The sequence below is a fragment of the Pteropus medius genome, unplaced genomic scaffold (assembly GCF_902729225.1).
Source record: "Pteropus medius unplaced genomic scaffold, Ma_sr-lr_union100, whole genome shotgun sequence".
NCBI classification, from domain to species: Eukaryota; Metazoa; Chordata; class Mammalia; order Chiroptera; family Pteropodidae; genus Pteropus; species Pteropus medius.
In genome coordinates, this window is record NW_024352947.1 from 1,910,019 (window position 1) to 1,933,228 (window position 23,210).

Sequence of the window (23,210 nt, forward strand, 5' to 3'; positions counted from 1 at the left end):
CACGCTGTGCCAGCCTCCGGTTACTGACCTCCTGTCATGCTGACCACAGGTTTCTCTGCTCGAGCGTTCGTTAAATGACACGCCAGTCAAGGAACAGCAGTTAGCGCAGTAGGAGAAGTCCTGCCTAAATCATCTTGTAAAAATACTCGCATAAAATTAAAAATCGCATCATAAAGTCACCATTAATGTGTCTCTAAACGTAGTCTGTGCTCAGGCACAGGTGCGAGCAGGTGCACCTTCCTGTGCACCTGTGTCCACGTGCGTGTGCACGGGGGGGAGGGGGAGAGCTGCAGAAAAACGAGGGTGCTCTACGTGAAAAAATCTGCACCAAGTCAGAATTCTATTTTGATTGTCAAGTTTAAACTTATAATTGAAACTCACCTTTTCTGGAATATTTTGAGTAATGACGTCCAAATGTGACAAAACTGATAAAAACGTACAGATGCTCGTTTTAAGGTTTTCTTCACCCTGAAAAAATACCACATAAACAAGAAATCACTCGAGGCTCACTGTGGCCGTGCGTGTGCCGCATTGCGCTGCCCGGGGCACGGGGTTGGGGCGCAGGGTGGGGGCCCAGGGGCAGACGCGGTTAAAAGGTAAGAGTAACTTCCTAGGGCCAAAGCCCACACACAGGACGGCCAGCAGACCACAGGGTGCTCATTTCACTGTGAAGGAAGTGGTGCCCTCTGGTGACGGGTGACGGGGTGACAGGTGACGGGAGGCCTGCACGGGGAAAGGGCTACGATGCAGAGAAGGGGAGGGCGCGGGGCAGGAGCGAGGGGAGAGCAAGGAGAGGCCCGTGGTGGCGAGGGCAGCAGCGCGGCAGAGGAGTGGCGGACAGAGGGCCCGAACGTGACGCGGCATCTCGGAGAGGACTTTAAAAGGCCTCGATGAAAAGCTACGTAAGAGTGTTCAACCGGACGCTGTTTCTGATAAGCAGCTGACGGGTGCTGGTGGACAGGAAAGGTCCAGACAGAGTTCATGGGGCCCTCCGAGGACCAGGCAGAGTTCAGGGGGACCCTCCGAAGGTCAATCGGACAGTAACTGTCCGACAGCAGCTACCAAACGTCCTCCACGTGCCAGGCACTGCGCCGGCCGACTCGGCTCCCGCTGTGTGGCGTCTCGTGGGGAGGGAACAGAGAACCAACCGGGCAGTAAATGGAAATTCCAACTAGAACAAGGGCAGTTGCTGTGCCGCACAACCCCACAGGGGATCCAAACCGTCGGGGAGGACACTGCCTTTAAAAGACATGAATGACACGCCACCTGAGACGGGACAGGGGCAGTGATGTGGACGCAGAGGACGAGGCACAGGTGTGCAGTGCCCGAGAGGTCAGACGAGGTCGCAGTGACCGCGCCCTGGCAGGCCCCGCCCACCGTGGAGCCTTGGTCACACCCTCTGCTTTGGTCAGGGAGCCACTAGCAAGCAGGACGCAGACAGAGACCGGGCAAGTGCGCGTTCATCAGGACGTGTCGTCCCCAATATTCCTGGACCCTTAGCAGCCCCACCGTCCCCACGACTGCAGCCGAGGTGACAGACACGTGAGTGAAGGAGCCGCCTGGAGTCCCAGCCCCGGCAAACCGCGAAAACAGCAGGACGCGGTTCACGGCTCCGGGTTTCAGTTCTAGCAGGAGGACACTGCGGGGGGCGGCGGGGACAGCACAGGGCGGGATGTGCCCGAAGGCGCAGAAACCCGCGGGCCTCGCTGGAGACTCTGGTCCTCATCCCCAGCGACGGTTCAAGCGAGTGCGGAACCTGACCGCATTCTCGCTTGAGAAACCCGCGCCGGCTTCGGGGCTGGGACAGCCTGAAACGGCTGTCGGTGGCCCGGGAGGGGAGCACCGCGCTGGCAACAGTGGCCGAGACCGAGACGTGACGGGAGAGGCCGAAGACGGGCAACGCGGGGACACGCGGGCGGTGGGCGCGGCAGGACCTGCTCGCAGAGCGGACGGGGTGGGCGTCGAGGTCCGGCTGTGCGGCTGCGTAGCCAGAGGCGCCATCCGCGATGGCAGCGCCGAGTGTCGGGGGAAGCAGGGCGTTTGCTGTCGGACGCCCGAGTCTGCACGACTTAGATCCGAGAGTCTAGAGCAGGGGCCGGCACGCTTTCTGCGAAGGACCCGACGATGAGCGCGAACGCGGCCATGCGGCCACAGACGACACCGCGGCCGACGGGCTCCGCTCCGCTCCGGGAGGCCGTGCCGGCCACACCTGGCTGGAGTCGGCCACGCTCCGATTCAGCACTTGGGGGGCGACGTCTGAAGCAAACGCATCAGTGAGTCGTTCGCCAGAGACAGTGATAAAACGGACTACGAAACAGGAGGGGGGACGGGAGGGCAGCTTCAGACGCGCTCACGCCTAACAGCTGGACGGACGGGAAGCCGGGAAAGGGCGCGGGAAGGAGGGGACAGAGGGCCGGGAGCCAGGAAAGTGGGCCACAGACGGGGGACAAGGGCGCCAAGCCAGTACTTTGGACATGGGGAGGAGGCGAAGTAAGCAGAAGTTGATCAAAGGGCAAGTCAGCCTAGGTATGCAGGACCTAGGAAGGTCAACTGGGGGGTCAATTGACACCTGCCACCGAGAAGACGCGGCTCCTCAGGGATGAGTTTTACTTCCTTTAGAAAACAGGTCATGTGCTTCGAACCCAGGAAGAAAAGGGTGCGGGGCATGTCCGGGTCCCCCACCCCGAGTTTAGGGACCTCTCCCACCCTACGGGTCTGCAGGAGGCTCAAGTGGCAGATTTCATTTCCCAGACTCCCTGAGGCGAACGAGAAGGCTCCGACCTGGATCGAGACGCCCCGAATCCCGACTGCAGCCTTGTAATGCGACAGGCGGAGCCCATAGGCGCCCCACGTCCACGCTGCTGGCGGAGGCCGCGGCACTGCGGTGCCGGCATCGCACGTCCGCCGGGGTGGAGGCTGTCCCCGGTGGCCCGGCCTGTGGCCGCGGCTCCGGAGCACATAGCCCTGTCCCGCCTCGTTCCAGGCCCGGTTCTGCGACCTGCCCCCTCCACCGCTGGGGGGAAGTCCTTTTCCCTTCAATCAGCAAGTTGTTTATTTGCTTAGATGAAAAGCCCTGGTGCCCACGGAAGGTCTGGAGAGACTCTGAAATGAGCATACGGGGTCTGAGACGGCGCTGAGCAGGGGGACCCACCAGAATCGCGGGCGGCACCACTGCAGGCGAGTCGGGGAGGCCTGGCACAGGGGGCTGGGGGAAGGCGGACGCGCGGCAGACACGGGCAGGTGGGCAGAGGGGGCAGGGTGGGTGCAGGAGGGGCAGAGGCTTAGGGTGGGGGGGTGGGGGTGGGGGGTTCTGCCAGTCTGGGAAGCCCGGCGTGGTGGGAAGAAAGCGTTTGGGGCTGCACATGACACCCCTGTCCTCATCCTCATCCTCTGCAGTTTCTGAAAGTGCCACGGGCCACAGGGGATCCCGGCGAGCCAGAGAGGAGGGGGACGGTCCCTCGCTCCCGAAGTTCAACAGTAACGGATGGAGGAGGAGTCGACGCAGTGAGGGAAGAACTGAGTAAAGCCCCGAAAGGAAATACGGACGAAGACCCAGGGAGAAATGAGAGACCAGCACTGTTTCCCCTGGAACGCGGAGGGAGCGCGAGCGACTGGCAGGGAGGGGCTCGGCTCCCACACGGAGCGGGGCCCAGGCCCAGGCCCAGGCCGAGGCCGTCCGCCCGCCCGGGGCGGCCAGCGCGGGGGCCGACGGCTGTGTCCAGACACCATGCGGCATCGGCCCGCAGGCCCGCGCTGGGCACTGTCACTGACGTCAGCATCGACTCCTTAAAAATGGTTTCCGGGCACCAGAAACGCTGAGGAGACAGGAGTGGGGGTGAGGGTGGAGGTGGGGGCGCGGACGAAGCAAGAACAGGGCTGAACTGACTGACGTCCACTTTCGCTGGGCGACAGGGGTCCCCGCTAGTCTCCGTACTTCGGTTATGTTTGAAATTGCCCGACTCAAAACTTCTTTAGAACGTAAGGAACGCACTTAATTCTGCATTATCATTTCTAAGAACAAAGACGCCGAGGTAACTCAGCCTGCAGCAGGCTCGGCGGCGGAGCGTTTCCACCTTCGTTTCGTGGGACAGAAGACTCCACGGGAAACGGTGGGACGCACGACGGGCGGGGGGTCTCTGTCTCCTAAGTAGTTCATCTTGCAGAACAGCACAGGAGGTCGGCACCCCGGGGACAGGGCCACCGACGGCCAACACAGTTATTAAGGTGAAACGCACCCCCAGCAGAACCCGAGTCTCTTCCTAATTAAAAAGAAAACGAAAAATCTCCTTTACTTACGTCAGAAAAACAATCCCAGAACTTCGGAAGAAACTGAGGGAATTTATGAAGAATCAGTATAATAATCCATTCTATGTAGTATTTTACGGATGCTTGATTATTGATGAAACCAGCCTGGAAAATCTTGTCGATAATTCTATTCAAGAAATTCTGAGAAACAAGAAGTTCACAAGTGAAACTGTTGCTATGGTTATTAATTTTTTAACTTATGTTTCGTAACATATAACCCACACATGACACCGAGTGTAAGGGACACGAGGTGTTGATCCAATGCGTTTACGTGTCATGATTTCCTAAGTGCCACTGTGGTGGGCACTTAACTATCATGTCGCGTTAATTATCGTTTCTTTTGTGATGGGAACGATTAAGATCTAGTCTCTTAACAGCTTTGAAAATGGCTATTAGATTTAATTTTAAAAATAGTCACCACTTTTGTAACTTTTATTGTAAGTAACGACTGAATCTACAATTCTCTAAACAAAACCTTAAAAACTGCTGATTGAAGTATAATGAGATGCTTCACATTGTACCTGGACATCAATTCTGTGAGAAATGTTATTACTGTATTTTTACAGGGAAAGGAAAAGATTCAGAAAAGTTAAATAACCACCTCGAAGCCACACACCTAGGAAGTGGGAGGATTCAGATCAAGACGCGCCAAGAAGCCCAGGGCTCAAACCTTGGACCGAGGATGCCGAGTCAGCAGGAGGCGGAGGGGAGGGGGTCACCCCTCCACCCTGGACGCTCACCCCTCTGCCCGCCCAGCACTTCCGCCGACGCCCCGAACTCAAAACCGCCCTCCCTCGCCCCACCCTTCTCTTCAAACTGCATTTGAGTAACTGAGCGTATCTAAGTAGCATATAAAAAACAAAAACANTGGCCACGGAAGACGGTCACGAAGGTCAACGCAACCCTGACAGGCAGCAGCTCAGACTCCCTAGCGATGTGCTGTCCCCACGTCGGACGCCGCGGCTCCTTCTCCCTTCCAGGACCCCGCCTGCTGGGACACCCCGATGTCACCCCTCTCTGCGGCCTCCTCGTGCCAAAGAAAAAATGCTCTCGGCAACCTAGCGAAACAGCTGTACGGTGTGTCTTTTTAAATACATTTTTATGTTCAAAGAAGTAGAACACACAGTATTTTAAAAATCAAATATCCTTAAAAGGTGCCTGATGAAAACCAGTGCCCACCACACTGCTCCCCAGAAGGGACCCCCACATTCATCCGAACGATTCATTCGGATGTGCTCAGACTCTCACGGGTACAGAAACGTTTCTCTCACAGATACAAGGCTTCATTAAATTGTATTAAAAAAAAAAGAGGTCGCGTTTTAAAAACCCTCTCAAACATTTAAAAGAGGGTGGGGAGGCAATGCCTCCAAAACCGCTTCTATGAACAGTGAGACATACACCACCACCTTCTCACGATGACCTGTTTCCGAACAGGAACGTTAAGCAAAGAAAATCAGAGAAATCGGAGTCCGCGCGCCGTCCCCGCCTCCTCGGGGAAGGGAAAAAGCAGCTGCGCACGAGACTCTGTGGCGAGAGACCGCGGCCCCTGCTTAGCCGGGTCACGTGGCCACACTATGCGTGCGACGAAGGGCCAGGAAACCCGCCGTGGGAACGACAACGCCGCCCTAAACGATGCCGTCAAGTCAGGGTGTGAGTACAGACGGTTCAGACCAGTAACACTCCCAAGTAGCTTCGTTGTGGAAAATTAGGCATTAACACATTTACATTTTTCTAATCAAAATTAGGCATTAACATATTTATATTTACATTTTTCTAATCAAATGACTTTAAACAGTTAAAATATGACATTGAAATATTGAAAGAAAAAAATATTCAATGGGGCCATGTTAACCAGTTTCTAGTTTATTTCTACAACCCGAAATTGCCTTAGTATTCTTTCTATTTTAAAAATAGTTCTGAATAACTTCAATATTAAGAACTGAAGTATAAACTTTAAGCAGATTACTTCTCTCGATTTTAAAATAGCGCATGACAGTTTCTACTGAGCAGTTTATTCATCTGAAAGCGTGATGCTTAAAGGTACAAATATAATAAATATTACCTGATCAAATCTGGGGAAAAGTACAAGCAGAATCTGCCATATCCGGTTTTTCACTCTGTGTTGTTGAGAATTCACGTAGTATCGAGTTCTAGACTTGGCCACTGATTCGTCCTGGAGGGTGGATCAACATTCATTACCCACTGAATTTGTAATTAATGAAAACAAAATCAATGATAACTTCAAACTGAGAAGGTTTGAACGGGGCACAGGAGCCTCTTTTCCTCCAAAAGGCAGAAAGGAGGATAAGACATTTTACTTTCCTTTCAAAATAATGTGCAGTTGCTTTTGTTTATCTGCTTTTAAAATCAGAAAAAGGACCATAAAACTATATTCGGTACAAAAAGTCTTTGCAGGGTACTTCCATTCCTTGGTGGCCAGTTAAGGGGGAGACACGGAGTCACAGGGTGGAGATGGAGGCATCTGACGTGTATTTCAAGGTATCCAACACGGGCACTCGTTTCATGCCATGTGGTCTAAGTCTGGAATAACGGCATCTGCAGTCTGAGAAGCACCACAGGAGACGGACAGGGCAGTGCCAGCGCCGCACGGGACCAGACGGCAACAGGGAGGCTCCTACGTGAGCAGGCAGCGCATGTGCTCACGTTCTAGCCGAGGGAGCATCCCGCCACTTTAAACTCTACTCATCCTTCAGGAAACCAGTAAAGCACTGCTTCCTCTGAGACGTCGCCCCTGCCGCCAGCACTGCAGAGGAGGAGATTTTTGCATAAAAAAAAAATATCTCCTAGTTTTATATAATAAAGCCGACGGACGAGTGATGAACACTGAGTTCCAAAACGCGGGTTCTATGGCCATCAGCTCCATCCCAGCGTCCGAACCAGAGGGCAGAAAGCAGACCACGCCGTCCAGCGCGGCCTCAGATGCAGAAGTGAGCGTTATATTTGATTTTACCCCTTTTTCTCTTCTCGGAGAACAAGCCCATTGTTCAGACAGTGTAATGGTCATTTAGAAATGATTTTGTAGACTCAAAAAAATCAATTCTTTGCATTATGCCACTTTATAAATTTTTACCCTTTTATATATTTCTTACACAAAACGACGTATGGATCTGTCAACCACTCTAAACATAACTGGTCTTGACTGACACTCGGAAATATGAAGTTTAGAAAACTCAGGGAAAACATTATTATTCCCTAAAACCAATCCTGAGTTAGACGATTACGAACCAAGATTTAGCTAAAAATACAGAACATAAGCCTCATGTTTTCCTTGATAAAAAATATTTAGGAATGCATATTCTGTCAACATAGAGTAAATGTTGGATTTTGACTTGTTAACGATACAAAAACAGAGACACTTAAGTAAAATAAAGCATATTTACTTTATCTAATAGCTTGACTGCAAGATCTTCCATAAACGACTTGTGGGACATATCTGAGTCATCTAATAAACACAGGAATTTGACAGCACAAATTCTGACGTAGTGGTCCTCTCTTTTAGTACTAAAAAATGTAAAATGATGGAGTATGTTAATACATTGTCAAAACAGAAAAATACCTCAAATATTAGTTTCAAAACACCTTAACAAACATCAAAACTTCCTGGCCTTCTACAGTTAAGTGGGGCCACCCTTAATGACGCGCTTTTTAATTCAGGACAGACCCCGTGAGCACGAATTCACCCAGACTCCTGGAAAACTAGGCACGCACGGCTGATCCTGGGGCAGTAACGTCTCAGCTGTGGACGAAACGGACCACATGTGGCTCAGGCAGCCATTCCCGAGGACAGGCCCCGGAAAGCTCTGTCTGCTCAGGGGCCAGGACTGGCACCCAGGCCTCGGTGGCTCTTCCTGCTTTGAGCACCTGTCCCCTCCGTGGAGGGCCGACTCAGGAAGCGCCATGCGCATTATCAGTGCCCAGATGTGGAAGGGTAAACTAAGTGACTTTTTTTTTTTTTAAATTATTATTATTTATGCCTATAGCACCTGGTCTTCCTAGGTGGTCTCCCATCCCAAGTACTAGCCAGGCCTGATCCTGCTTAGCTTCCGAGATCAGATGTCAGGCTCGTTCAGGGTGGCACAGCCATAGACCATGGACCGTGGCACCACTGGGCGCGAACCCAGGACCTTCTGCCTGTAAAGCAGACGTGCTAATAACTGCTACACTATGGAACCATGTCCAAGTGACGCTGTTAATGAATGTTTCCAGAGTTCATTATAACTGTGACAACGTAAATAACTGTCACTTTAACAACAAAACATCTGTCTAGTAGAAATCAAAGTCATTTTGGAACCATCAACTGAAGAATTTTACTTTTGTTGCTACACTAAACCAGCCAAGAAAAAGATTAAAACACGTATATATGTAATGAACAGTGGCAGATAAAACATACCCATGATACTTAGTGAATATATCATTCATCTTCTTTATAAATACTTACACAGATTTTTTAAAACAATGTTTAAAAAACAGAACTATTAAAAAGCTATTTCATAAGCTCTAAAAAGCCTTAATTCAAAGATAAAAATAGTCTTATACCCTGGAAGTCAAAATTTTAGGGCCTGTTCAAAGAGTGATATTTTTTTTTGTGAGCACACTGACTTGGTAAATGATGAATTTTAGCTAAAAATGAACAAAATGTGTGTGCTCATGATCACCCCTCCACTCCCCCTGCCAAAAAAAAGAGGGACAGGAGTTTTATGGTCTCCCTAGTCATTTCCTTGTTTATGTTGGATTTGGCACTATAAAATTTTTAAAGTTCATCAAATTTTAGGAAATAGTGACAATCTGAAAAAAATTAGCAAGGGAATATAATTTCTAACCCACTTTTGAAGGCTCATTATCTTATAACATATCAGTAGTAAACACCCATTAAACAGACAGAATGTCTCTCATATAACGTTAAATCTTGAATATTCCACTAATGCCAAGTTGTAAAAAAAGCCCCTCTACTTACTTTTTAATAACAACATTTGCTGCACAATCATGTCCAAGATTTTCTACGAAGGTCTGTACGTCCTGAATGAGTCTTTCCATAAAAAACATTTGACAAAGAACAACAGGTTTTAGACAGAAAAAAAGAACTAAAGCCCAAAATTTAAAGTTAATACTTTTATCTTCTTCTAACTGAAAGCTTCAAAGTAAAAGACAGTTCTACACACACAGATACGTAGAGATGTCACCAGAGTCTGAAATGACGGCATCTTTACCTTTGATCACGCCTAAACACAGTTCCGAATATGCAAGCCTCAAGGACAAGTTCGCTGTAATTTTTAGCGTTTGCCAAAGACCCTCGGGACACACTTGAAGCAGGAACAATCCAAGATTGGCAGCAGTAACTTATCAGTGTATTGAAGACACCAGTTTTTATAGCAGACATTTCAATCATCTGGTACATAATCTGGAATGAAATGGTTGTCACAACCTTTGACCAATTTAGTTTTTTCAAAAAAAAAAAAAGTTGGTGTTGCTAAAAACTGTTCTGTAAACGGCTTCAGATGATAATTTCAACATAACCACGAAGTCTAAAAAGTTAAAAATGCTTCATCGTTAGGATTCTGCAAAGTGATCAATAATCACAAAATGCAAAGTTTTCATTACTCAGCAACAGGAAAATCTTCCTGATGGTGACACGCGCCCAGAACTCTCCAAGAGAAACCGCTGCCCGAGAGGAACGAAGGGAAGATGGCGCCTCGCCCTGGCCGCTGTTTCCTTTGCCCTGTCCCCGCCTCCTTCCCCAGTGGCCTCCCCTTCCCTGGGCGGCAGAGACCCCGGCCTCTGAGTGTGTGCGGGCGGCAGGACGGAGGGGCGCCCCCTCCAGACGAGGGCTCACGGGGACTCCTCGGCCTGCTCCGTCCCCGCGTGCTGTGCTCCCCACTGTGGACCCCACTGTGGACCAGTGGTTATAGACGGAAGCGCCTCCAGAAGCCAGGACCCGTGCTCAGCTGACACGCAGAGTGCTTCTCACACAGGAACAGCAACAGCACGAACGCAACGATGAATCCCCGACGTCACGCAGAAGGCGCAGGAATGGAACGGCCGTGGACCGCAGCAGAGGAGCGGCAGGCCCCCCGCTGGCCAGCTCCTACTCAGTGCCCGGTGACCGCTGCCCCTCAGGGTGACGGTGCTGCCCGTTGACCGCCGCCAGGCAGGGGTGACAGGTGACTGCCGTCAGGTAGCGATTACCATTGTTGCCAGATCATCCAATTTTCCAAGATTTTCATGCAAATTTTCCAATTCTTAAAAGCTGGCAACTAATTAAAACTTTGATATTACACGAACCAAGTACGACACGCTCGTCGTTCGCGGGCCACCTCCACTCCGACAGCTGAGATTTTCTCGTTCTTACCCGTGACACTGAAGGACGTTCAAAATATTTACTGACTGGATAAATAACAGCAGGCCTAATAAGTAGTTACGAACGTAACCCTCTTCTCCATGTGTCACAGGTCACGAGTTAAAAAGAAAACCTCTTTTCATCTGAGTAGTCACCACAAACAAAGGAACGGGTGGCCCAGGGCTGGGGCGGCCTGAAGGGGTACAGCGTTTCAGTCCCCAAGATGACAAAGCTCTGGAGACGGGTCACGACAGTGACACACTCAGCGCCACTGAAGCGCACACCTGGAACTGGTTACGATGGTAAGCTCTACGTTATGTGTTTTTTTACTCCGATTAAAAAAAAAGTTACCTCTTTTATTTTGAGATATGCTCGGCCTTGGATTTTTGCAGCAATGGTAAGAACTTTGGCATCAAAAACAAACTGAACGAAAGCTTTTAAATTAGACCAGAATATCAGCTGAGTGTTGCTTAGAGAAGTGTTGCTTATGATTTTCCACGCCGTGTCGAAAGCCTCTATGCAGAGCGACTCGGAGGAGGCCAGGAGCTGGCAGGAGAGAGGAACAGAAATCGTCAGTCAAGTTCAGGCGCTGACTTCCGCCTCTGCCCGCTCCCTCCTTTTCCCGAAAGGCCCACACACTGGTTGCTTTTGTCCCCTCGGACGTGGCTTTAGCTCAACGGCCAGCAGAGCCTGACGTCTGCGAACGCCCCTTCCGGTCACCGACATCCACGGCCCCCGGGGCCTCACCTTGGGAACCAGGGTTTTCATGCAGCGGAGCACAGGCGACACGTGCGGGGCAGGCAGCACGCTGAGGGCGTCCAGCGCGCACTGCAGGGTCCTCCCCGGCCTCTGAACGGCCGGCAGCTCGGGGTCCAGCAGCGCGCCCTCCGAGGCCGGAATGAGGGCGTGGTATTTCTTCAGCAGGAAAGAGAGGCAGACCCACTGGTCGTGAATATACTGTGCGACCACCTTGCCCCATCCTTGGGAAGAGGAGGACTCTTCAGAAACACTGGAACGAGAACCAGAGTCACTGCCCCATCGTCCCTGAGTCTGTCGCCTGCTCTGCACACTGCCCGCCCCCTCACCCGGGAGGTGCCGCGGCCACTGTGAGCGTCCTGTGTACCGGACGCACGGAAATCACGGGGCCTCCACGTGCTGGCCGCCCGAGGACAGGCACTCTCTCTCTCTCGCTTTGAACGATTCGCTCAAAACTAAGCAGCAGGTGCCCGGCTGCCCAGCTGAGACGCACGACACAGTGACCACGACGCCCGACGGGCGCCCCATCTGCACCGGCGGGCGGCCCCTGGCTGCCTCTAGGAAGGGCGGGCACGGACCCCGGCGAGGACGCACCTGCTCCGGGGCTTCTGCAGCGTCCGGCTGAGCGGGAGGGAGGCGAGGAAGCTCTCGGCGGGGCCGGCGTCCAGGGCGTCCTGCGCGCGCTCCGGCTGCCGGGCAGTGGCCTCGCATACCGTGGCCAGGGCGGCCATACTGACCACCATCTGAATCTGCCTCCCGAGGGTCGGCTCCTGCGGAGGGGACAGGCAGCGTCACCCCCACAGTCTGGCCCCGGCCTGATCGCCCGTCCAGGTTGGGGTTTTGCACCTCCCCCCGCCCCCACCTGGTCCCGCACAGCAGGGCGCCCAGTGTCACCCTGCGCTGCTGGCCGGCAGGCAGCGGACGTGGAGTGGCGATAACAACCCAGCGGCACAGACCGAGGCGGCGGTGCGCTCCCCGCGTCCGGCAGGCGGGCCCGCACCCCTGTGGCCCCGGAGCCTCGGCCTTCGCCTCAGACGCACGTCCGCCCCCTGCCCCCTCCTCCGGGGTCTCACTGTAACTGCGGGGCAGAAGGTGCTTCTAATAAAGGCTCCGGGGACAGAGATAAGTAACTCCTCAATCAGCTGCACGTTGCTTTTGGAGGTGACACGGCACAGCCGTCAAGAGCTGTCAAGAGCTGCTCTGCACACTGCCCGCCCAGGAGCGGGACCCAGGAGCCACACAGCCGAGGTGTGACTCCCACTCTGCACTCGGGGCCAGCGTGCTGTGGACACACTGCGCCTGGACGTTGTCCCCTGGGAGGCGGGGGCAGTCGCAGAGCCGCTGGACTCTTCCACAGGGTCACTGCGAAGATGAGACAAACGGGGCAAACACGTGCAGTGCCTGGGACGCCCGTGGGCAGGACTCTCACGAGGCGGTGGCACTGGAGAGGCCAGCGCGGTGTCCCCAGGCTGCCAGCCAGCAACACCTCTGCCGGAGGGAGCTCTCTGCTGCCCGTGCCACACCTTCCCTCACGCCCCGCAGTAAATCGAGTGTCTCTGCAAATAAATGTCACGCGGCCACACCGCCAACACACAGAACAGAATTCAGTGCTGCTTCTGGGCCGGTGTGTCCTGTCGACCGTCATGGAACTCAGTGACCAGCCAGCTTCAAAGGACTGCGGCACGGTTCATGGTTCCGGCCCACGTCCAAAACTCACAGTGTCCTGTCCCGCCGCTGATGTGCTGATTTGTACGAGACAGGACGCCGAAATATTAATCGGTCCTCTATTTTTTTAGGACAGTTCTTGAAAACTACTTTAAAAATTAGGTTATTGAAGCAATCGAGTAGCTTCGCTGTCTTAATTAACAGCCCAGACCACTAATTATTACTTAGCTTAGCTTTATTAAACACTCACCACGCGTGAAGCGAAAATGGCTCGCATTTACGGAGGACTTTCTACGTGCCAGCCACTGGTGAGCTGCCTTTGGTTCTCACGTACGCCCTTAACCCTCATTCTGTAGGTGCAGTACATGAGGCACAGAGCGGGCAAGTACTTTCCCCAAGGTCGCACAGCTAGCGAAGATAAAGCCGGGGTTCACACCCAGGAAGCCCCCACGCGAAAGCCCGTGCTCGCAACCAGGCTCTGGGATCCAGCGGGGAAGACACGGAAATCACTCCAAATCCAGCAGATGCGGGAACAGCGTAACGAAGCCATAAGGAGCGACAGGAAAACGGGGTGGGGGTGGGGCAGATCCAGGAAGCCCTCCAGGGGGATGTGTTTGAGCTGGGCCACGAAGGCCCGACCGGTGCTCACAGGTGTACGCGGGAGGCGGACATCCTCAGGGAAGGACGAGACAGGACGAAAGCCTGTGCGGGAGGCTGTGACATGTGACACGGCCTGTGAAACTGTACACGGTGGCCCAGAGCGACTGGAGCCCGCGGGCACGGCGGTGGATGACTCCGGAGGGCTCCGGACACCAGGTGGACAAACGTGGCGTGGTGACACGCCCCTCTACGGTGTGAGCAGACCCGTGCGGATCCGCGGCGGGCGCCCACGTCCCCTCCTGTCACATACCATACCAGCTGTGACAGGAGTCCCATCCTCATCAAACGCTGTGCACAGAAGGCTATTTTAGACATTGGCTTTCAGCAGATGCTTTTTATATCAAAACACTGCACGACGAGGAAACGTGTTTACCACGTGGGCCTCGTCCAGCGTGACCACGAGCCTGGACCACAGGGTTACCTGTCCCCCGTCCGTGTCCTGAAGGTGCCGAATGGATGCGTTCCTCAGGGGACGGAGAATTCTCCAGAGGCCGGTGCCGCCCTCCCAGGCCCCCTCCCCGTGCAGACGCGTCAGCTCGGTGAAGACCGTCAGGTACAGGCGGCAGCGGTCCAGGTCCGAGACCTAAGGCAGACGACAGAACACTCAGCAGCAGAGTCCGCGGTTTCACAAAACTCTGGGAGTTGGGACAGGAAACAAATGCGTTTACTTAAGTGTATTAAACAAGACAATGGTGAGAGAGGCCGTTGTGCCAGCGTGGCCGGGACTTCCGTCTGTCCACGGCGAGTCTGTCCTCTGCCCACCTGCAGCACCGACCGGCCGAGCCCCCGGAGGCCGAAACTACGTCCTCCCCTCCAAGGACCACGGCAAACACGCCGCACACAGTGCCCGTCGTCCCCTCTGCCTGTGCCAGGCTGGCTATGACGCTCCATTCTCACAAGGACGGTGACTGTCCCGTCTCCTGACACCACACTAAGTTTCAGAGAGGTGACCCAGCATCTCGCGGCCGGTGAGGAGAGCTGAGAGCACGTGCGCTGAATGCACGGGCGCCGAGCGGCAGTGTGCAGTGTCCGGCCATGACCGTCACTGCCGTGCCGGTCACAGCGCCCTCGGAAGCCCATGGCCACAGGGAGCAAGCTTCACGAGCTCCGTCCCGTCTGACTGAGCAGCCACGACGTGCCAGGCACAAGGGCAGTACAGACAGAGGTGACAACTGCAGATGTGATCGATTGGAAGTGAGGGACAAAGGTGCCAGGTGTCTAGGCTTTGGGCTTGAGACCCGGGCTGGGTGGCGGGGCCGTTACGGAGGGGGCGCCCTGAGGAGCCCCTGTGGAGTGACAAGGGGTCAAGCCCGAGCGTCAACGGCAACTGGCTGAACGGACGAGGAGCGCGGAGGAGCAGCCTGCGGCGGGGACACAGACGGGACGGCCGCTGCAGCTGGGGACGCGCGTGAGGTCACCAAGACGGGAGAGGAGGGGCCGGCCAAGCCTACGGCTACAGGCGAGGACGGACATTCAGAGGACAGTGAGAGCGATGGCCAGAGAGACGGGAGGACCAGGAGAGGTCAGCGTCACCGAAGCTAAAGTGGGCGGTGCTTAAGGGGGAGCAGTGACCAGTGGGAACGAGGAGTCAAGAAAAACACGGTGTATGCCACTGCACTGTGACAAAGAAGTCACTGACGGCTTCGGAGAGCCACCTGACGCGGGCGGACACGGGGCGGGGACCAGAGGGGTCTGTGCACAGGTCAGCTCACAGCAGGGGTGCGGTGCCGGGAGGGGGGACACGGAACCTAGAGCTTGTCTACGGTGAGGGACGCCGGAAGCCGTCTCCACACCCGGAAAGAATCCAGGAGAAAGGAGAGGCTGACAGCATGAGGGGGCCCGACAGCGTGGAGCCCCGAGAAGATGTTAGAGGCCAAGCCACCTCGACTCCACCGCGACAGGACAGGGCGCTGACCGGTACGCAGATGCCCCACAGTCCCAGGCGGGTCCAGTCTGGTGGCCAGAGCCTCCTCTGAGGAGTAAGCGGAGACCGCGATGTCCCAAGGCCCCCTGCACAGGGGGGTAACAGTTCGCCTCTCAGACTCGATGGCCTCGTGTGGTAGCTTGACACCGGCCTGGACTCTGAGATCCACTGCAAACGGGCTTCCTTCCCCGAGGGCCACTCAGGCAAGGGGGGTGGGCGGGGGGCGGCGCGGTTTATTAAACCCTAAGCTTCCCAGCAAACGTGCTTAACCGGGAATTCTAAAACCCCATTTATTCACGAATGAATTTTTCAAAATACTTTCGAAGTGCCATATACCGAGTCTGCTTTTTAAAAATCTTTGCATGTAAATGATAAACATCCTATTAACCCTTTCCTTTTTTAAGCTATTTTTAGCTTCGATTTCCAAATAAATGCATTAGATGATGGGTATGTGGAGCTTCACGATACTTTGGTTTATGTCTGAAAATTTCCGTCAACAAAAGGTAAAATAATACCGATGAGAATAAAGTAACGCTGGAACAAAACATGCAAAAAAGTTACTTCGTTATTAAATGGCTTCTTGGAAACTTAAGTGTTGGGAAAATGTAAACAGGTGCTTAACAAGAAGAAAGCTGAAGGTCAACACCCCAGTCCAGAGGGTTACAGCTTCCAGAACATCTCACGCCTTTCGGTGTAAAGCTTGTCTTTTTGTATTTTTATACCTGCTTACCGGCTATCAAACAAATGGACTAAACCGGGTATTCTAATACAAGTTGTTAAAATAAGTATAAATTCTTACTTTACTGACTGTAAATGACAATAATGATTCTACTTCAACATCTGTCCCTAGGAATTTCAACCAAAAAAAAAAAAATTAAGAACAGGCATTTCTATAAGAATTGATATTTTCATAACATTCTTGAAACACAGAGGGCAACTTACCCGTCTTTTTCAGATGTCCTGGAAAGAACAGATTGCGTGGAGAACAGAGACAGAGAAGGCGTTCGCAGAGCGCCCTCCACCTCGGCCGGCCCTTCCCAGCGCCCGCGCACATCAGAATCACTCACGGAGCTTTACAGACACGAATGCAGCGACACCTGGGCCCACCCCAACCTGCGAACCCGCGCTCTGGATGCTGAGCCCTCAGCACGTCACGCCGTCCGAAGCCCTGCAACCCTGGGCGGTAGACGCATCGTCTCCATTTTGCCTATGAGGAGACTGAGGCTCGGAAAAGCGACCCGACTTCCCCGCGGTCAGTTACTACCCGGATGGAGCCGGACTGATCGACTTCCCCGCGGTCAGTTACTACCGACGGACGGGAGTCCTTCCCGCGGTCACAGTTACTACCCGGACGGAGCCGGACTGATCGACTTCCCTGCGGTCAGTTACTACCCGGACGGAGCCGGACTGATTCTCCCGCTCCCTGAAGCTGCGTCCCCAGCAGGTCGACTTCCTTTCGGTCGAACACAGCGCCCGCCAGCGTCGACGGGAGGAATGACGAGTTACTCCGACGAGGACTTACGCTGCTGAGCTCGTCCACGGTGAGTCTTCTGAGGATAAACTCCGCGATGCTGTCTGTGGCAGGCAGGACAAGGTTCCGAAGAAGAGTAAACACCTCATCTGCACGGGCGGAAAGTCAGCGTGTAACTAAATGACAGGAGGACGTTATTCGGTACAAAATGCAGCAGCTGCTCTAATAACAGCACAACTACGTTAAGCGCCGGGGCGAATTGTGTACCGAAATGGATTCCAAGAACATGAGCCATTAATGCCACGGGGAAACCTACACGCAACCCTACAAGTCATCAGGAGTCCTAGTTCCCGTCGAGGCGGAGCAGGGCCCCAGCACCCTCTCAGTGACGTCGGTGACTGCAGCGACCACACCCGGGCAGAACACCCGCGGCGGCTGCTGGAAGACTCCGCGAGGTGAGACGCGGCAGACGGATTCAGGATGACGTCACACCGAGCGGCAGCGAAGACCAGATGGAATCGGACGCGGGGGCCGTCCAGAGAGCGGGCAGCAGGCACCCCAACCTTCTGGCCATAGCACGACAAGGAGAACCCCAGGGAGGCAACAGTGACAGAGGCAGGCGCTCGGGGAAGTGGCCCGGGAAGCGGCTGCGGACACCTGTGCTCCCCGGGGTGCTCGCCCTGGACCGGGTACCAACGGGCAAACCAAAGCCTTTCAGAACCGCACGAATGGAGACAACTGCCGAGGCCCCGACCGGCTCCCGGGTGGCGCACGTGGGGCACAGGCCAAGACAGCGCTGCGAAGGGTCCAGAAACAAAGCCGAGTGGACCCAACACCCAAGGAAGCGGGGTGGGAATGGAGGCCCAACCCGCCCGCGCACACCAGCGCTCCCCACGGGCCTGGCGTGAGCCCCCGAGTCCCGCAGCACGGTGCTCGAGACGCCGAGGACGCGGCCCAAAGCAAGCGGGCAGGTGAAGCGTCAGGACGGTCCCAGGAAAAGACGACCCACGGCACAAACACCAAGGCGACGGCGAGGTCAGAACGACCCGACGAAGGCCTCAGAGCGGCAGTGATGGAAACGCTTCCCAGGTCAGCCAGAAACGCTCTTGAAACAAGTGGAAAAACGCGACGTCTCGGCAAAGAAACGAGATACGCACAGAAATCACACGGAAAATTTATAACTGCAGAGTACGGTAACTAAAATAAAAACTCGCAGAGTGGACTCAAACATGGAACAGGAGATGCGAGAAAAGACTCAGTGAGCTTGAAACGGATCGGTAAAATATGCCATCTAAGCGACAGAGGGGGGAGCGGTCAGAAAATGAGCCCGAGGGCTAACGGCAAAGATCTGGCACGCGCGTCATGAGCCTCTCGGAGGGGAGAAGACCCGTGCTGAAAAACATTCGAACGAAAAAATGAAAACTTTCCAAATTCGGTAAGTTTCCTAACTTGAGTCGGAGTTCGGGGAGCCCCCCAATGAAAAAGCGCAAAGGAAGTCATGCCCAGACACAGGAGAACCCCAATGCTGAAAACCGAAGACAAAGAGAAACAACACATCGCCCGGGGAAGAATGGCTGGAATGACCCGTTTCTAAGGAGAAACCGTGGGGGCCAGAAGCAAACAGAACATTTTTAAATTGCTAAAAAGATCTATCAAAGCAGAATTTTGTATCCAGTGAAAATAGTCTTCAGAAGGTGAGTTAAAAGACATTTTCAGATGAAGGAAAACTAAGAGATTCACTGCCAAGAAGCCTGTTCCCAAAAAACGCTAAAGGTGTTTTTCAAACAAAACAGATGGGATGCCATAGGGAAATATGAGAACACAGGATAAAGAGCAAAAGCAGCTGTCAGTCTCTAGGTAAACGTCAGAGGCTCTTCTCTCGAATTCTTTAAAATTTGCTTGATGGTTCAAAGCAAAACATATAACACTGTCTGGCAGGGTTTTCGACAAATGCGGTAAAAGACACTGTCACAGATGGCGGGTGGTAAAGGGACCTGTGAGACGGGAAACTGTCTACATGCACGTCAAGCGGGAAAACACTAATTCTAAACGGACGGTGAAAAGTTAAGTATGTGCTTTGTAATCCCTAAAGGAATCAAAAGAAAAAACAATTTTGGACATTTAGTAAAAAACACAAGACATTAAAATGCAATAAGAAATAATGTTCAGACGGCTGGAAAGCAGCCAGAAGTGGGGAAGGAGATGACAGACAGGGACTAAACAGAATACAAAAAATGAGAGACCTGGCTCCAAACGTAAGGAGTTGTATTAAACGTAAATGCTCTAGACCAGTCAAAGACAGACTGTCGAATGGATAAAAAAACAGGACCAGCACTATGTCTACAAGAAATCCACGTCTGGGAGGGGGCAGGTCAAATACATGCTGACGGACGGAAACTTGACTTTGGGTGGTGAACACACGATGCAGTGTACAGATGACGTGTCACCAAATCGTACAACTTGAAGCCTATATTGTTTAACTAACCAATGTCACCCCAATAAATTTAATTTAGAAATTCCACTTCAAATATGATTATCTAAATATAATAACGGGAGAGAGAAAACATATTATGCATATTCTAGGCACAAGAAAGTAGAAGTAATTGTATTACTACCCGACGAACTAGAGTTCAGAGCAGAGAAAATAACCAGGAACAAAACAGGGACAGCACGTGATAAAAAGAGTCAACTCGCCGAGAAAACACACTGTACGTGCACCTAACGCGGAACTTCAGAACAGACGAAGCAAAGCTGCCGGCTACGAGGGGGCGGCGAACCTGCAGTCACAGCTGGAGACGCCGCCGCCCCCGCCCAGGACCAGAGAAGGCGGGAACCGGCAGGGACACGGACTCTCGGGCACCAGTGACATTTAGCAAACACCCCACCCGGCAACGGCAGGACACACGTTCCTCCCACGTCTACACGGAACATTCGCCAAGACAGACCTGGGGTCACGAAACGCACCTTGGTGAGTCTTTAAAAACTGGAATTGGACCAGGTGTGCTCTCTGCCTGCCAGGGAATCGAGTCACGAGGCAGTCGCGGAAGGACAGGGAGCGCCAGCCCAGCGGCCGGACCCGGACGCCTCCGAGGGGCCTGGCCCTGACACTCGGAAAACGGTTTCTCACCTCAAACCTTCTGACTCCAGTCTGAGCTCAGCTGAAGGCAACGCCAATCTGTCCACATCTGCAGAAACCAGCATGACATTTTCACAGCCCACACCCAGCCCTCCAGCAAATCCTGCCGGCAGAACCACGACAATACACCCGGATCGGGACGCGACACGCTGGCCTTCGCTCTCACCCCTGCGGCGTATGCTCAACGGCGCAGCCAGAGTGAGCGTTAAGATTTAAGTCAGATCTCGTCACTCCTCAGCCCACGTCTAATAAAAGCCGTCTCCTCGAAACAGCCACAAAGTCCTACACAACAGTCACCGCTCCTCACCCCTCAAACTCACCTCCGATCACTCCCGGCCTCGCCTCCCCCTCGGTCGGCACTCACCTGGGGCCCGTGCATGGGGCGCCAGCTCCGCCCGGAGACCCCCACCCAGCCTCTAAGTCTCTGCTTACGGCTGACCGCTCGGCCGGGTCTGTACCCCCGCTCCGCCCCACCTGCCCCGTCTTCTTTCTCGTCGTGCCTGTCAAACTACCGTGGCTTTTGTATCGTCGTTGCTGGTCACCTCTCCCGGTCCGGCCCCCACCCCAGAAGGCAACCTCCCCAGGACAGGGGTCTGTCTCCTTCACGGCCAGACCCTCATGCTCGAAGCTGTGCCGCAGGAAGGGACGGATGCCCCAAGCCAGGCGGGAGGGCACTCGCGGTCCCCTCCGCGCAGACGGACCCGTCCCCCACCCGCGGGCACCCGCACGGACGCGGCCGGGTCACACGGGGCTGGGGGGGATACACCTGGCCACAGCCCCGCCAACCAGCGCCTCCTCCCCCTGCTCTTCCCCACGTGTCGTCCCGGCTTGAAAAGCTTAAAAAATAAAAAACAAAACAAAACAAAAACAAACAGCGAAGGACGAGGGAGCCGCGGCAGCCCGCACGCTCGCGAAATCCCGCGAAGACGGGAGTCGCCACGGCTTCTCCAGCTCTCACAGACTCGACGACTTCCGTAATAAACCACCGAAAATTAAATTTAAAAAAATGTTTAAACCCAACAGAGTCACAGTCACCCAAACAGCAGTGACTCACACTGACGGCGAGCACGAGACAGGCCTGTCTCCCCGTTACTGGCTCATTCTCCCTCGTACAGGGAATTCACTCCCGGACGATCTGCTCACTTATGAAATGGAAATAACTATTTTTCTCGTCTTGTCAAAGGACTCCTTCCAGGAGTAAGAGCTATTTAAAGCCAATTCGACGTGACGTGGGTTAGCAGTCATAGAGAGGCCATCGAACCGGACGTGTCTCTCTCCGGCTCCACGAGGAGCGAAGGGAACACGTCCAGCCTCCGGGTGAGAACATGAAACGTGAGCACGACTCCTCTAAAACCCACCGTCACTGTCCTGTGAGCTGAACACACGGGCCCTACGAGCGGGGACGTGGCCTGGGGACCCACGCACAGGCCCAGGGGACATGGAGACGGTGTCCGCGCTTCACTGCACAGAACCCAACGCCCGGCGACAGGAGACCGCAGACCTGTCACCGCACGACGGCAGACAACGAACTCCGAGCCAGGACACGGGCGAGTCCTAGACACGCGGTAAGGGAAGAGCTAGAGGCTGCGAACAGTGACGTTTCTACAAAGCTCACGAGCAAGAAAGCGAGACGGCACGCGGCGGCGGGACGCCCACCGCGCCGGAGATGAAGTCAGAGCGAGGGGCGAAAGGCGGGGGCGGAGGAGCGCGGGTGAGTTCGGGCCTCGGTCGGTGGTGCGTCCGCGGGTGTCTGTTCCGCACCATGACACACGCGGCCTCCCGTGTGTGCACTAAACGTCAGAGACATTCCGGGGCGTCCGTGACCCAGCCCTGCACGCGAACGCACTGGGCCCAGTCAGACGGGCGAGACGCCTCGGACGAATCCGCATTTATGCCCTCACGGGGTCAAGAATGTCATGAAAAGCCACCGTGACGCGTACAGCGTTTGGTCCTACTCCGCGCTCGACAATGTCAGGACTCGGGAGCCAGCTTTAACCCTCCATGAGCACAGACCACGATCTTGTCAATGTGATCCTCGGCTTTAACTTGACATCAATCATTTTTTTTAAATTTTAGATTTCTACAATTCCCAGTGAAACTGGTCAGAAAGGGCTGGGAATCGGGTTGCCCATCAGCATGTCATCTCCACCGGGTTTTCACTGGGTCAGACACCTCGGGCCAAGGAGGGAAGAAAGAGCTTTTATCCACTGCTGTGATACAATCTGTACCGTATTTTCCACCTCAAAGGTGCTCAGAGATTAATGTATTTACAAATACTCATAAAACTGCTACCACCCTCGTGCTGCTGGCTAACTTTCTGCAACGCGTAGCCTAGTGGCAATCAGAATCGCATCTTGCTTAAACGTATATGAAATAGTGAACTATTTCAACACTCTAGAAGTCACTGGGAAGTACACATTTAAAACAATAAAAGCGAATGAAGTCATATTCTAAGTCTGATAGTGACCGACAGATGTGAGCACGCAGACATCGGCTCCGTGGGGCAGGCTTGCTCCGTCCATGCTGTGACCCCAGCCCCACCGGTCACTTGGCAAAGAGCCACTGAACGCATGAGGCTCCTTTAAGGTCCTTTATCTTAAAAGATCAGGAATCTCCTTTCATTCGAGACACCAAGAAGACACCGAGCAAGTCACCCCAGAAACGCGTCATCCTCACCATCCCGGGTCCTGGAAGCTTCCGGCGAGCAAGCGTGCAGCAGCTTCAGCAGGAGCTGGAGGCTCCTCTCGCTCCTCGGCAAGGGCAGGTAGGCGCTGGTGCCCGCCCTCGTGAGCGCGTCCAGGAGAGGCTCCAAGAACATCCTCAGCACGTTCTGCGTCCTCTGCTTTTCGCTAGATGTGGAAAGACACGCCCAAATGAAGCACTTCCAAAGCACAGAGAAATTGCTTTGCCTCTGTAACTCGTGGAACTGGTTAACTAA

At 53.9% G+C, this 23,210-nt stretch overlaps 1 protein-coding gene and 1 long non-coding RNA gene across 2 annotated transcripts in view; one reads left to right on the forward strand and one right to left on the reverse strand.

The window, feature by feature from the left end:
• The window catches only part of TARBP1 (tRNA guanosine 2 -O-methyltransferase TARBP1), a 71,358-nt gene that overhangs the window by 22,821 nt on the left and 25,327 nt on the right, over positions 1–23,210 (reverse strand). Inside the window, exons 12-23 of the mRNA XM_039850341.1 lie at positions 22,949–23,121; positions 17,188–17,285; positions 14,163–14,324; positions 12,011–12,186; positions 11,408–11,669; positions 11,012–11,206; positions 9,534–9,724; positions 9,281–9,352; positions 7,707–7,827; positions 6,368–6,478; positions 4,297–4,446; positions 382–468 (exon numbers count right to left, since the gene is read on the reverse strand). Coding sequence (XP_039706275.1) covers positions 382–468; positions 4,297–4,446; positions 6,368–6,478; positions 7,707–7,827; positions 9,281–9,352; positions 9,534–9,724; positions 11,012–11,206; positions 11,408–11,669; positions 12,011–12,186; positions 14,163–14,324; positions 17,188–17,285; positions 22,949–23,121 — 1,798 coding nt within the window. The remainder of the gene's footprint in view (positions 1–381; positions 469–4,296; positions 4,447–6,367; positions 6,479–7,706; positions 7,828–9,280; positions 9,353–9,533; positions 9,725–11,011; positions 11,207–11,407; positions 11,670–12,010; positions 12,187–14,162; positions 14,325–17,187; positions 17,286–22,948; positions 23,122–23,210) is intronic.
• On the forward strand, positions 6,477–9,762 carry LOC120592602 (uncharacterized). Its single transcript, XR_005650163.1, has 2 exons — positions 6,477–7,253; positions 9,490–9,762. It is a non-coding gene; the product is annotated as an uncharacterized LOC120592602 (long non-coding RNA).